At 38.9% G+C, this 15,467-nt stretch overlaps 1 protein-coding gene across 3 annotated transcripts in view; it reads left to right on the top strand.

Annotated features, from left to right (window-relative positions):
• The window catches only part of PICALM (phosphatidylinositol binding clathrin assembly protein), a 73,022-nt gene that overhangs the window by 27,469 nt on the left and 30,086 nt on the right, over window positions 1–15,467 (top strand). For all 3 annotated transcript variants that reach the window (XM_065678846.1, XM_065678844.1, XM_065678845.1), the window contains exons 2-9: window positions 3,191–3,333; window positions 5,683–5,758; window positions 7,798–7,900; window positions 10,626–10,719; window positions 11,215–11,326; window positions 12,617–12,723; window positions 13,910–13,951; window positions 14,662–14,747. In XM_065678846.1, coding sequence (XP_065534918.1) covers window positions 3,191–3,333; window positions 5,683–5,758; window positions 7,798–7,900; window positions 10,626–10,719; window positions 11,215–11,326; window positions 12,617–12,723; window positions 13,910–13,951; window positions 14,662–14,747 — 763 coding nt within the window. The remainder of the gene's footprint in view (window positions 1–3,190; window positions 3,334–5,682; window positions 5,759–7,797; window positions 7,901–10,625; window positions 10,720–11,214; window positions 11,327–12,616; window positions 12,724–13,909; window positions 13,952–14,661; window positions 14,748–15,467) is intronic.

Here is a 15,467-nt window from a genome sequence, read left to right as displayed (position 1 = left end):
GAGGGTGCTGAGGCGCTGGCACAGGGTGCCCAAAGAAGTTGTGGCTGCCCCATCCCTGGAAGTGCCTGCCCTCTCTCTGCCTTTAGTCTTACGCTCTGCCGATAGAATGAACCCACCTCCTTCAGCCGCTTGTGCCTCGTCTGCTCTATGCTTATGGCAATTCTCTGATCTGACTCTGCTTCCATGGATATGACTCTGCATTCCTGGCTGTCTGAGCTTCCCTTATACAACCTTCCCAGAGAGCTGCAAGCTTAACTTAAAATTCTCAGCAGTGAACTGCTGCCTTTGAAACAAAGATCAATGTTTATTATTTAATATCTGTATGCACTCTATCTTATGCTGTGGAAGTTTTAGCAGCTCTGAGATAGTTTCTGCTTCCCAGGAGAGTGACCTTCCTTTCTGTAGTATTGATGGGGGTTAGTGTTCAATCCTGATTCAATTCCTCCTTCTGTCCTATGAAAAGAAGATCAAAGATGAAAGAGTCATCACACTTAATTCACCAGAGGCTATGCTTTGTTGTTTGCTTGCTTTTTCTTTGCTTCTTTTCTGTTCTTTTCTAAGGTTAAAGCTATTCCCCCTCAGTGCTGTGCCCTTCGGTTACATACCTGCTTGTGGTATATATAGCTCACACCATAGCCGGTAACTAGCAGTCTTGAGATTTGTTGCTTTGGGCACTTGGGTTTCAAAACATGTAGCTACTATTTTCATAGGTGGGTGTGAGACGAGTTGTGTAAAGTGTAGGATGTGAAAATAATGATATATTCATTCCTTTCCCTTAATGAAGGGTGTCTGTGGGAATAGGATAAATAAGCAGGAACGCTGAATATGACAGTATTCCTGAGCAGGCAGTGTGGGCTGCAGGGTGCTGTCTGCTGGGTTTGTGCTATGGTTAGCACAAAAACTGCTGATGTAATTTGGGTTTAACTGTGCAAATATTTCTTTACCTACTTAACAACACTTATGCAAGTACACCCCAAGAACCTTTAGGTAAATGTAACACTTCTGAAATGTATATGATGTAGGTCTTTTGGGCTGTTAAGACATAGCAGGTTATTAAGTATCTGTGATACTCAACCTGTGTTTTTGTAGAGAAAGAAACTTCATGTTTTGCTAAACTTAGTTTGTAGTAACTGTGGTATCACAGTTACTCCCTTCCAGTCAGGGCCAGACTTGCCTATGTTCTCCCCCAGCTGGCTATTACTTCTCCTTCCTAACGTGCCTGCCCTCTCTCCCCCTGCCCCCCAAGGTCATTCATATGCTTTTCACATAAGCACTCGTCACTCCTGTGAGGGATGATGTTCTGCTGGGTTACAGAGCCTGTTTTCTTTTACGCACTGCAACAGATACCAAAACATCATTTGCAAGTCCAGTGGTGTTTCAGAAGGCATTTATTCCAGCACCAAATAGCATCCAGAATGGAGATTTTTAACTGATTTTAGATAGTAGATTTTTAAGGGGCACCTCTGTCACTGTTGACTTGTTGGCAAATGTTGCATTTAATAGAAATTATCACTTTCTAATATGCACTTGCACCTCTTATGCCCACATGTATGACTTGACATCCCATGATGCATATGCCTTTGTACTGAATGTGTGTTCCTGCTGGATAGCCTTGCACAAAACTGCTTGTGTTGTTACTTAGGTGGGAAGACCTGAAGATCAGGATGCTGCAGGGCTTGGTTTTAATGATCCAGTTCAGAGCAGATCTCTTGCTGAGTAATATCCTTGCATTGTCTTTAACAGCCCCAAATCATCATCCAATAATAGATAACCCTGACTTAAAAATGAGGTCATGAATGCCTGTAGTCATTACAGTTTTACTTGTAGATAAAGGAACATCTAATCTCGCCATCTCATTACATTTTGAATGTAGAAATCATTTCCTGCTTTGCTTCCTTTAATACTTTAACTTGTAAGCAGCAGCCCTTTCAGTCCTGACCATGCTAGTTCTGAGTTTGTGGTAGCCACACTTCCCTGCTTCTTGGCCTGAAGGGAGGATCCTGCCTTTCACAAGTCCTCTGTGACAAGTTGTTGTTCGTTCAGATATAAAGCTGTCTTCAAAGGTTAAAGATTAAATGGATGTTTCTACTTAGTCTTAGTAACTTGAATAAGCCCTGTGCCATAGACAGGCACAGGGATTAGTCAAGTCTTGATCTTTGCTGAGCCGTGACCTTTGGCAGTTTGATTGAAAATTACTGTTTTATTTTTGGGGTGGTAACAGTAGTAAAATGTCACCAGTACTATGTTGCTTTAAGTTAAGCTTTGTATTAAATGCTGGCAAGCTGTGTTACATCACATCCAGATGTTAATGTAGTTGTTTGTGTTGTATTTGTCACTGCAGCATTGTGATCTTAAGTCATGGCTTCCTTCATCAGCGTTTGGCAATAAGTTACTGCATTATTATATATTATTATATTAGTTGTAAGTGTGGCTAACTGCTACTGTCACAACTGTATAATCGCAAAGCTAGAATAAAGACAGGCACAATAACATTTTAACAGCTGTTGGAAGAGTCACTGGATCTTGTCTACTGGAATTCCAGGTTGGACAAGAATTGGATGGCTTTGTTTTAGTTAATCTTTTCAATTAATAACTCACTTATAACTAAATTCATCTGCCAAGCTTCTGGCATTGTAGCTAGAGGCTCCTTTTTTCACTTAACATTTCTTCTGCCCTTTTAAAGATGTTGATAGCATTGTATCAAGACTAAGCAATATTTGAATCTTCTATTACATTGAACCAATGGCTAGCAGGGTTTACAGGTCCATTAAAAGGCCAGAAATCAGAGGTTACAGTTAATTCTAGTCATAATCTTCTAGTAAAACTTAATGAAATGGCAGCATGTAAGAATTACTTTGTTATTTAATGCTTTACATGTTTGAAAGCTCGGAGTTGTTAGTCAGAGATAGTGTAAGTCATTATGGTACTTCTCTTCCAGGGCTTTCTAAGGCAACTGCGAAAGCAATTCAATACCCGGAATCTTGGCAGTGAGCAGACCTGAGTTGGTGTTTTCAGCTTCTGGTAGCCCAGTACCATGGTGATTTTCAAGTAATTATTTATCTTGCTAGAAAGCCCCTCAGCTTTCATAGGAAATATCACTATATAAAATGAATGTACTGATATTTTTGTATGTTACTGATGTTCCTTCACAGAACTCATACTGATAATAACAAAAATTCCTGTATTGCAGATTTAATCCAGTGCACAAATGAGATGAATGTGAACATCCCCCAGTTGGCAGACAGTTTGTTTGAAAGAACTACCAACAGTAGCTGGGTAGTGGTCTTCAAATCTCTCATCACAACCCATCATCTAATGGTATATGGAAATGAGGTAAGACCAAAAATGATATGTCTGGGAACAGTTATAGCACTGCATTTCTATAAATGTCAGCTAAATGCTTCCCACTAATGGTCTTTGTAAGAAAAGCTTGTTCTGCTTCTTTGTGTCTTAACCCTGCATGAACGCAGGTCTCATTATATGTTAGCTATTTAGTTTGTTTCTACTTTTACTATAGTTTATAAGTTTAGAATCAGTGTCCCGAATGCTGGGGTACCTTTTTTTTTTTTCCTGTGGTGTTATTCTAATAATGAAAGGGCCCCCAAACCCAACAGAAGTTAACTTGGAATGGGATTCTGGAAGCTGAAGATGTGGAAGCTTTTTCAGGTTCATGCTCCAGCTAATCCAGATGGTATTTTTTCCCTGATAACTCAATTCTGAACTGATTTCCATCATCACCCCTTAGCCCTTTGCAGTGAAGATGAATGTGTGCCTCTGAGCTGGCTTTGAGTTTGAAACACCAAAATAGCATCAAATACTGTAGAACAATTGAATAAAACCCCAGTTTACACAAAAAGGAGTGAGCTTGGTTTGTTCCATGACTGGAATTGCTCTGGGGCCTTATTTTTTCAAATGGAAAATGCGGCAGCTTGGAAGTTTCTGCATTTAAAAAAACCCTAAAATTCTACTTGTAAGGCTTCCTTAGCAAGTGTTTCTAAACCTTTTTACGTCAAGCAGTCAGTATAAGGTAAGCTGTATGAATATTGGAACTAAGAGGATAGCTTTACAAAATTACAAGTAGGATTTTGTAGAAAGAACCCAAACTGTTCATTTCAGGCTGCAGTGTTCTTATAGGTTGTTTACCTGCTTCCTCTGGCTGACTGGCTGGCTTGTGGTGGGGTTATATATAATGGTTTCTCTTGCAGCTTAGCTGCAAGAGTATGCCTTGGTGAAAATCTATTCTTTGAAGCTAAGTAAGCCACAAGAGGGCAAACTTTTCATGTTGACTTTAAGCATTGTCGCTGGGATAATTGACACTTCCCAAAATAGTCTATATGCTTTTGGTGTACTTGCATTGTGAGTCGTATACATTTTAAACTGATGCCAATACACTTCATAGTAATTAAAAGGTATTTCATGAGTCCACTGTCTGAAATACTTCGTATTTTAAGAATAAACCCGACAAACAAATTTTGCTTGCCAAACATGTTATAGAAGTGTGAGGGTTAGATTGACGCTCAAGATGACACTTTTCACACGTAGAAATAGTTCTTGATCAATGAACATGGAAATTGAATGCTTATAGAATCATTTAGATTGGAAAAGATTTAAGATTGAGTCTAATTGTTAACCCAGCACTGCCAAGTCTACCACTAAACCATGTTCCCAAACTCCACATCTGCACGACTTTTCAATACCTCCAGGGATGGTGACTCAATCCTTTCCCTGGGCAGCCTGTTCCAATGCTTGAAATGATGAAAATGTCTACAAGTTCTTACAGAATCTGTAAATCCCTTTGCAAAAAACCTGAAAAGCGTTTGGTTCTGCAGCTTTTGCTGAATTGTTAGAGCAGAGCACTGAAGTGCCTTTGCACTTCTCCAGTCTTCTTCCAACATAACCTATGTATTTATGCCAACAAAAATAATTCAGTGGTATATGTTACACTAATCAGAACTATTTTTTTCCTCTGTCAAAATGTTATTGCAAGTGAATGTTTGGTTTATTTTTATAACAGTTCTCTATACAATGGTTCATATGGCAGAGCTATTTTTCCTACTAAATTAAGATGTGGTGCCAGTGATCTGAAATGTCTTTACAAGATGAAAATCATGTTGTGAAGCCTAATTCAGAATTAGGTGTAACTAATAAGATGTACTAACTGTGATACTGTGTTAATGCTTTGTATGGATTCTTACGTTTATTTAACATTTCATTTATAAGCAAACTAACATTTATATCACCTTTTTTCATATTTAAGCTAAGTACCATTATACATGCATGCTGAGCATTACGAACTAGCTTCAGCTGATCGGTGAAATGAAATCAAGTGTTATAAATTTGAAGTCAGTGAAACAACTGTGAGCATGTAAAATGAGAATGCATTTGGGGGGATTTGGTCAGAAGTTTCCAGTTCTATATGCTGGCTTCAAATAAACAGAGCCTCTGAGTCAGAGGCCTTCCTGCAATATCTCCTTCACTTTGATTTGTCATAGATTTTTACATAGAAAATTATAAGTTGCTTCTTTTGAAAGGTCACCTGAGTTTTTGTAATAGCTTCCAGATTTGACATCAGTATAAAAGCTGAATTTCACAAGCTGGCTAAAAAGAGTTCCTAATACTGTTACCTTGGTTGCAGCTCATGGGTAACGTAGTAAAAGCGTTCCAATTTTTCCTTTCATCCAGCGTTTTATCCAGTATCTGGCGTCCAGAAACACGTTGTTTAATCTGAGCAATTTCCTAGACAAGAGTGGATTGCAAGGTAAGGTGACTTTTTCAGTACAAGTTGGTAGAGTGCTGTGGGACAGTCAATGCAACTTGGTGACTCTAATGGCTCCTGTCATTTCAGAAGTAATTTTTCTGTCTCTTTTACCCCAAAACAGCATTTCCTAATTGCTGTTGTGGCATGGCAGAAGCTGTCTGCTGGAGGAATTGGTTGTATCTTTCAGGAAAGGCTTTACTTATAATTGCTTCTGACTCTTTTAGCTAAACAGATCTGACTGTTCCTCTTCTTTCTGAAGAGATTTCTCCATTTGAAGAGGTATATTTTGACTGGTAGCTTCACTTTCATAGAATCATAGAATAGTTTGGGTTGGAAAGGAGCTTAAGATCATCCAGTTCCAACCCACCTGCCATGGACAGGGACACCTCACACTAAACCATGGCACCCAAGGCTCTGTCCAACCTGGCCTTGAACACTGCCAGGGATGGAGCATTCACAACTTCCCTGGGCAACCCGTTCCAGTGCCTCACCACCCTCACAGTAAAGAACTTCTTCCTTATATCCAATCTAAACTTCCCCTGTTTAAGTTTTAACCCATTACCCCTTGTCCTGTCACTGCGGTCCCTAATGAAGAGTCCCTCCCCAGCATCCCTATAGGCCCCCTTCGGGTACTGGAAGGCTGCTATGAGGTCTCCCTGCAGCCTTTTCTTCTCCAGGCTGAACAGCCCCAACTTCCTCAGCCTGTCTTCATACGGGAGGTGCTTCAGTCCCCTGATCATCCTCGTGGCCTCCTCTGGACTTGTTCCAGCAGTTCCATGTCCTTTTTATGTTGAGGACACCAGAACTGTACACAGTACTCCAAGTATTCAACAAATGCATCATATGTACATTGGATCATCAGTGAGAAAAGAACTGTGTCTAAATGAAGAAATTAACTTTTGGGGGATTTGTTCACAGGCCATTCCATTCATCTTTGAAGCTAATTCTGTAGGCAAATAAGTAGTTTTCTGGTTCAGATTTTCCAGGTGAAATACCCTTCCAAACTCTTAGCTGCATTTCAGTGCAGTTCTGATCATATGTAGAATTATAGAATGGTTTGTACTGGAAGGAACCTTAAAGCCCATCCAGTTCCAAGCCACTGTAATGGGCAGGAATACCTTCCACTAGACCAAGTCCCATCCAGCCTGGCCTTGAACACTGCCAGGGATGGGGCAGCCACAGCTTCTCTGGGCACCCTGTGCCAGCGCCTCACCACTCTCACAGGGAAGAATGTTGCTTTTGTCTTTGTCTGCTGAGGTGGTTTCTTACATTCAGCATTACTTTTCCTATAGCTAGTTCTCATTTTTGCCACACAACAGGCACACAGGGTGGTGGCCTGGGGACAAATCTTTCTCAGTAATAACAAGGGTCTACAAGTTGCTTCATTTTAGTGAGTCTTAACTTCCAATGTCTCAGTATAATTTACAAACAGATTTCATTTCTTGGTCTTTATCCTTAGACTGACAGTTATCAAGACATTTCCCTATTGCCACTGTCTTAACATTGAAGAATTTTTTGTCATGTCTGGATATTTCCTTCAATGCCTTTATTTATTTCTGTTCTGTTCCAAATGAATGTTGTGCAGCCAATGTGAACATTTTCGTGAATGCGTGTAGAATCATAGAATAGTTTGGGTTGGAAAGGACCTTAAGATCATCCAGTTCCAACCCCCATGCCATGGGCAGGTACACCTCACACTAAACCATGTCAACCAAGGCTCTGTCTAATTCGTTTGATAGCAATTTCTATCATACTATGAGAGAATTTGCATAAAAATATTTTGTTTTGCTTTTGGAAGTAATTTCTTTGGAAGTGAAGTTTAAACTTATATGTTGGTCAGGTCTTCTAGATACTTCCATACTGTCTGATGTACACGGTAAATACAATGATGGACGCTGTTTTTCATAACAGACTATATTATTGCCTGCTTTTGTATAGCTAATGAAGCTATTTTGAGTTAATGTCTTGCACTGTTAGACTGAGGTTCTTGTTCTTTTATTGACAGGGTAAGTAATAAGCTTCTGGAACTTGTTTTTTAGGTTATAACATGTCAACGTTTATCAGACGATATAGCAGGTATCTGAATGAAAAGGCAGTTTCCTATAGACAAGTGGCTTTTGACTTCACGAAAGTAAAAAGAGGGTAAGAGCTGTGTTTTGTTTTACGTATTTTGAATTACAGGGCATAAGGCAAAACCTCAGAGTGGAAAATACTGCAGTTGGCTCCAGCTTAGTAGAGCAGTAACATCTGCTTTTCGCAGTTGAATGTCTCCCATGACACAAAAAGGCTCCATTGCTCAGTTATGTATATTGCAAAAATATCGTACTTCAGTTGTTGTGATTTGGCTTCTTTAGACATTAACCGTTTAGTATAAAGAAATGAAAAATTATATGCATCAATCCAAGTCGAATTTTAGATATATCTTTCTCAATGCATCACAAAGTTACTTTGTCTTGCATGCAGTATAGGGAACTATGCAATTTACTTGTGTTTCCTGCTCTGGAATGTTTAAATGTTGTGGCTTAACCCCAGCCTGCAACTAAGTGCTACACAGGAGCTCATTTGCTCTCCCTCCAGACCCTTAATGGGATGGGGAATAGAATCAGGAGAAAGTCAAACCTGCAGGTTGAGATAAGAACAGTTTAATAACTGAAATAAAGTAAAATATGATAATAATTTTTGAAAGGAAAAGGAGGAATTAAATGCAAGAAACACAAGTGATACGCAATACAATTGCTCACCACCTGCTGATTGATACAAAGCCCGACCCGAGAAGTGATCTAGCCCTTCCAGGTGACTCCCCCCAGTTTCTGTACTGGGCATGACGTGCAGTGGTATGGAATACCCCTTTGGCTAGTTTGTGTCATGTGTCCTGTCTCTGCTCCCTCCCGGCTTCTTGTGCCCCTCCTCAACGGCAGAGCATGAGACTGGAAAGTCCTTGATCAGGGTTAAGTGCTACTGAGCAGCAACTAAACCACTGGTGTGTTATCAGCATTATTCCTAGACTAAATCCAAAAGCCAGCACTGCACCAGCTACTAGGAAGATAATTAAGTCTGTATATCCCAGCTGAAACCACGACATGAGTGTTCTGTGAAACATCTTGCAGTCCTTCCTTGTGTTTCTCTGTTCGTGTCCCAAAACATCCATATAAATCCACAACCTTTGTAAATGTAATGCAATTCATACTTTGTGTATAGGAATTAAAATTTTCCCTGGAAAGTGAGCTCCTTGAAGAGGAATTAGTTGTTTGAGACTAGGTACCTCTTTACATATAAAACAATACAGTGCAGAGCACCAGTAGTTGAGTTAATTGCATGTTACAGTGAATGATAGAACTGATTTGGAGATCTCCTTCATTGGAAGGCTGGAGAGCTGGTGATGGTTAAGTCTTTCCATCTTTTTCCATTATCTCTGTATACAGTGCTTTTTAAAGTTTAAAACCCTAACTTATTTTTACATTTGGGCATTCCTTATCATCTTTACACAGGTTAGTTATATGGAAACTAAAAACTTAATTCTTAACCCACAAATATCTTAACTTTAAACTGTTAAATTATCTAAGTGCAGTAGTTGGCTGTCCAATGATACCTTGCATTAGTGTTACAAAGGCATTTGGAACTGGTTGCGGAACAGTGTCCAAATCCGTTATGCCTCCTTGCTAATAGTATGGAATCCCTTTAGTTTTGAAGTATGATGGTAAAATAAAAGGGGAATGCTTGCGCTCCTTCTGTTCTTTCTGCCTTTAGAGATGGTTGGAATCCCAGCCACACAAACCACTCAGCGTTTTCCACATATGTGATGTGTGTGTGGTCAGGTGGCTGCAGATACACTATTGATTGTTACACAGTTGTTTTACAATCGGGTGTTTCAGGCCTTATGAGGTGAATTATTTAGCCCACAGCATGTGCCTGGAGGTCCTTCTGCAAGCCAGCAAGAATCACTTGTGGTGGCAGCCATCTGCCTTTTCCACACCTCAGTTTTCCTCAAGGGTTCTGCACCCTTGCCCTGCCACCTTAAACTTACTGTAGTTGTTGTTTGCTCTTAGGATGGAGTATACAGCATGCGTAGAAGGTTGGAAGCATCATGCTCCTCACTGCTTTCCAGCCTGGAGAGCAGCCACAGCCTTTCTGTGCAGATGCACTGCAAGATGTGCACTTGCAGGAAACGTTTGGTTTGCTGTGTGCATGCTGATGAACTAACTGCAAGGCAGGCTGATTTGCCTTACAGAAAACAGTTGTTTCTTGTCACTGAGGTGATTTAATCTCTTCCTCAGTTGTTGCTTTCCTTGGGGTATTTTTGGTATTCATTTGATGAGTTGTTTCAAATATGCAACCAAACTTAGTTAAATCTGAACAATTCATAAAGCAAACAAATACTCCTAATCAGCCATTAAAAGGAAGTGTTGTGTAGTCTATAAACTTTCTGTTCTTGAAGAGCATTGCCATGTTTATTTAGTCTTTTCTGACTGCTTTTAGCTGCAAAGAAAATCATTCAAACTGACACAAAATAACCATCAGATGGTTGGAAAAAGCACAGGTAAAAATGAGCTTCAGAATAACCTTCAGAGAATTGTTTTATGTTTACCTGATGCATCATATCTCTGCTCTATATACATATTTCTGAGCACTATCAGTTTAATTTCCTCTGAATAAAAACTCAGATTCATATTTTGGACAAACAAGTTGCTTTTGTACACTGTGGTTATTACAGTTGTATTGGCTAGACAGCATTCCTGAACACCAGAATACCTGCTTTGAATGGCAATGATTTAGATGTTCTCTGACCTATTTTATTTTCTACATTTTTTCTCAGTAACAATTGACTTCAAAATTCAGGTGAAGAATGTTCTTTTGTTTTGTCCAACAGGGCTGATGGGGTGATGAGAACGATGAGCACAGAAAAACTCCTAAAAACTGTACCAATTATACAAAATCAAATGGATGCACTTCTCGACTTCAATGTAAGTTTAGCAATATATGCACATGTCTAATGTATACTACTGGCTTTGTATAAACCTGCACAAGCTTGTAAAATAGGTCAAGATTAAAGGTTTTGAACATGCTTCCATGTTATCCGCACAGCTTAAAGAGCACTAAGCGTTTTCTTCATTGGTATACTTCCAAGAAATCAGAAGAAAACAAGTATTTGCTCACTGGAGAGAGTACCTCATGCTAAGTTAGTGTTTGTTCTGTATTCTTACTATGTAAGAATTGTTTGTTCATTTAAAAGTTGGTTATTTCTGCCCTCTGTCTTCTAGTTAGTTAACATCAGTTAGCAAACATATGTGCCAGAATGATTTGATTTGGTCCTCTGATGTGCTGTGCTGCTACTTTCCACTAATAGCCCATGAAATGAATGGAAAGCATGCCTTGGGATAGAGAATTGGAGTTCAACTAGAAGTTTTCCAATAAGAGATCAATCCAGTTAAATTAACTTTGTTTTCTGATCTTCCTAGGTCAATAGCAATGAACTTACAAATGGTGTAATTAATGCTGCCTTCATGCTCCTCTTCAAAGATGCCATTAGACTGTTTGCGGCATATAATGAAGGGATTATTAACCTCTTAGGTAAATATAACTGTTTTCTGCAACATTAAACTCTGGGGAGGATGCTCAGTAAACAATTGCAAAGAGCTGCAATTCTGAGAAGTTGAAATAGTCTTATTATGAAACATCAGAATAAATCTGAATTGGAAATAACAGCAGTATTTCCAAGTCTTTCTCTGTCCAATTGCACTGTACACAGGGATGGGTAAACTTGTGAAAGTGAAGCCAAGTCATGATTTTCTTCACTTGCACTGCTTTATTGTGGGTTTGTTGTTCCTTCTTTTTGTTGTCTCATTGAAGTGCTTGCAAACCTGAATCATGATATTGATGGGCTTTTATTCCTTTAAGGGACAAGATCAGGTTTTGTTTCTTTTTAAGTGGAAGAAGCTATGGTCAGTTACAAATTTGCAGTCACACCATCTGTGATTGCTTGGCTGTTGAAGTATGAATGTTGCTTGATTTTAATGATTAGTTGGTTTCTGTTTCTAGAGCATATCTTCTATTTTAAGGGGAATTGCAAACTCAGGGTTCAGGCCCTTTCACTTGCACACACCAGAGATGCAGGGGAGCCTAAATTTGAAAGTAAACTGTTGGTTTGCTTGGTTTGGTTGTATTCTGTGATTGGAGCAAGCTGCCTGATTGCTGGTATTACCCTGTGCTTGCAAAACGGAAAGCAAAACCCAGAACTAGTCAGTAAAGGACAGTCTGAAGCCTGGCAGTCTGAAGCCCTTGTCTACTTCTCTTCCCTCAGTAAGAATCAGCATGCAGTTGCTTTCATTCACATTTGGAGTGAAACTTAATACAGAAACAGGCCTTGAAGGTGTTAATTCAAGGAGAGTGGGACCCTCTTGCTTTCAGTTTTGTAATAAATTGCACCTCGTTGTAGACCACATTATAATGAGGCATCAGTCTGGCAGAAAACATCCAAATCTTGCCTGATATGTGGTCACTGGAACAGAGTAGATGTCTGACTGCCAGATTTTAAAATTGCCTTATTTCAACCAAGATGATGAATTTGCATTTCCTTGGGTGACCTATTCTTAAATTTGATTGTCCTCTTCAGGGTGGTTATGCTTTTGTGAGATCTAGTACCTGCAAGGTAAGGTGTGTGCATGCATGTGAGCATTAGCTTGTGCTCGATGGAGCTTCTGTCACTTGGTGCAAGTTAGGCATAGTGACCTCTGCAGTTAACATAATCAAACAGATCTGCAGGCTGTTTTCAGTTTGTCTTGGTTTATATGCTTTGACTTCGCATATCCTTTGCAGAATGCATGGTTTCTTATTTAATGCAAGTATTCTCACTCTTTGTAGAAAAATACTTTGATATGAAAAAGAACCAGTGCAAAGAAGGCCTTGATATATACAAGAAGTTCCTCACTAGAATGACACGGATCTCAGAGTTCCTTAAAGTTGCAGAGGTAAATGGCAGTTAGCCAATATTTAAGTCAATATATAAACCAATATCATGCCTTGTATTTGGAATAGCTTATAAAAGTGCTCATCTTCTCATAAAGCAGATATTCTTTCCTTCCAGCCTAATTGCAGTTCCATCAAGGGCTACCTCATCAGCCTCTACTCTGGTGATTAGTTCATTTGAGGGCTGTATTGAAAACCTGAGTGCAAAATAATTAGTGTTTTATCTGATGGAGATATATAAATATGCATTGCAAAATGTCCTTGGCTACCTAATAATTGTGAGCTTTCTTTGAGGAATAGCTTTGCTTTGAAGGAACTCACATCATGGTAATTTGCTGCTTTTTATGATTCTAGCTGTATTCTAGTTGGAAACTTGCAATTCTGCCATAGGTTTTAGATGAAATAACCACTCATAAATAAGAAATTGAGGGAAGTGAACGAACATGGGAGTGTTCTTTTAAAGATTTCTTGGCTACAGGTGTGTTCACAGGGGGAAAAGCTGTTACCTTGCAAAATACTGTATTGTGGTTTCTTTTTTAACTATAGTTACTCTGTTGCATTCTTGGTTCTGAAATGTTGCTGAATTAATATAGTAATAGTATGGAATTCCTCCTCTGAAGTGTGCTTCTGTTCTTGTTTTGCTTTCCTTCATTATTCATATATCTCTTAATCAAGCCATAAAGCTTGGCTCAGGGTCTGTCCTGACACAGTGTCTCTATCAGAGATACTATCTTCAGTTGAGAGTATTAATCTGTCTGTCATAACAATATATCCTGTTGCAGAACATCTTAAGTTTGATCTGCATTTTAGAAAACAGCTGCTTCACAGAACTTTGAAGGTGCTTTGTTTCAGCAAATATATGCTCTGGATCAGTAGGTCTGAGAGATTGCCATAAAAATGGTGGGATAGGCAAACTTCTTTAGCCTTAGAACTCTGAAACACTTGATTCTTACTGGTTTATTTTAAGGCGGTATCTGTTAAAATCTGTAACATGCCTACTTCAGATGTGTATACATTTAACAGAAGAATTTGTTATAACTAACTATTGTAGAGTTCAGACTGTGGAGATTTTAAATGTGTATGGACAGCTTTGTGCCTTTTACACCATGTTAATGTTGTTTGATTTTTAAGCATCTCTGCCTTTAACAAAAGCAAACCGGTTCATTTTGCTCATTTGTTTTATTACAGCAAGTTGGAATTGACAGAGGAGACATACCAGATCTCTCACAGGTAGATAAACCTATTATGCTTGCCAGTACATGTCTGTCTGGGGTTGCATAATCAGAAGAACTTGGCATTATGGTTTGGCTCTTATGCTTTTTTATGTGTGTTGTCACCAAGTTATTTCCAAGTTTGTGATTAAATCCAAACCCTGGCAGAGCCTGGCTTTTATATGCAGTGATCTATTGGAAAATGTTCTAGATCATTTCTGTCATAGTCTGAGTTTTAAGACAACCTTATTTCTATTGTGCTTGAGGACATAATTAATATCTGTGAGTTCACATAATGAGGCTTTTACATGATATTAGGAAGCTGTGGTTTTTAGCAAGCTTGCTTTTGGTTAAATGCCCACTTAAATCATTGTGAAGGCTTGCAGAGTGTGTACATAGAAATGACTTTAGGTACAATTTCCTTTAGTGCCTCTTGAACTACTGACTGCTTCCGATTGTCTGCTTGCTGCTTCCCAGCTGTTGATTTTAACATCTCTTGACATATTTCAATACCTACTGGTGAGTCATTATGACAGAGTAATGTAGTGAGGAGAGTACATCACCTGGTATTTTAAGTAATCCAATATGTGCAGGATGCCACGATGTGTTATAAGTATCCTGAGCCATTGTACCAGTCACCCTACAGTTGCATTCTCTCAAAGTCTTTTAACTACTGATTTTCTTCGCCTTAGATTCTTCAAGTCTGTTCCTGAATGTCTCTCTTTGCAGGCACCGAGTAGCCTTCTTGATGCTTTGGAACAACATTTAGCTTCTCTAGAAGGGAAGAAAATCAAAGATTGCACAGCTGCAATCAGGTGCTTATGCCCTTGTCCTTTTAAACATTGATTTGAATGTTAAATCCATTATAAACTAAGGTTTATGTAGGCTATATTGAAGACATTGTATGATAGAAATGCAAGTTGTTACATCTTTTGCTGAGTAGCTTCTTCCAGGTCAACAGAACTAGAATCTGAGGAACTGCAATCACTTGCTGTAGTAGTATACTATATGCATCATGTAGTAGTATACTTTTAACATCTAATATTAAAGTTCTGAGGAGAAACTAAGTTCTTTGTCTGTTTGCTGCCTGCAAATGTTAATTTTATGTTAATAATTACACTCTGTAAGGTATGGCACATTTAGACTCTTAATATCTTAACTTTAACCCTTTTCTGTCAAAAGCAAGAAAGTGCTTCCAGAAGTCCATACATTAAGAATGGATTTTTAAAGTAATTGGGGATTAAAGCCACAGTGCATATAGTAAAAGGTACTCACTGATTTTGAGGGCTTGCTGAAACACAAAGTGCACTCTACAGGAGCCCTCCAGGCAACTTCATTGTTTAAATTTTAAAAAGCTTAATATAGGGGGGAAGACCTGCAAAATTAAAAAGCATTTCTTTAATGCATGTTCAGAAAGTAAGGCAGTAATATTTTATATGTTCTCCTTATAGCAGTGACAATATTAGTGGTGAGCCCCATTTTGTCGGCTACTTGTCAGAATACTTGCTTCCTGTTGTAAGATTTAGTTTGTTTTA

This window comes from Lathamus discolor, chromosome 4 (assembly GCF_037157495.1).
Source record: "Lathamus discolor isolate bLatDis1 chromosome 4, bLatDis1.hap1, whole genome shotgun sequence".
NCBI classification, from domain to species: domain Eukaryota; kingdom Metazoa; phylum Chordata; class Aves; order Psittaciformes; family Psittacidae; genus Lathamus; species Lathamus discolor.
The sequence above is the reverse complement of the archived record's forward strand: the minus strand, read 5'-3'. Positions and strand labels throughout refer to the sequence as shown.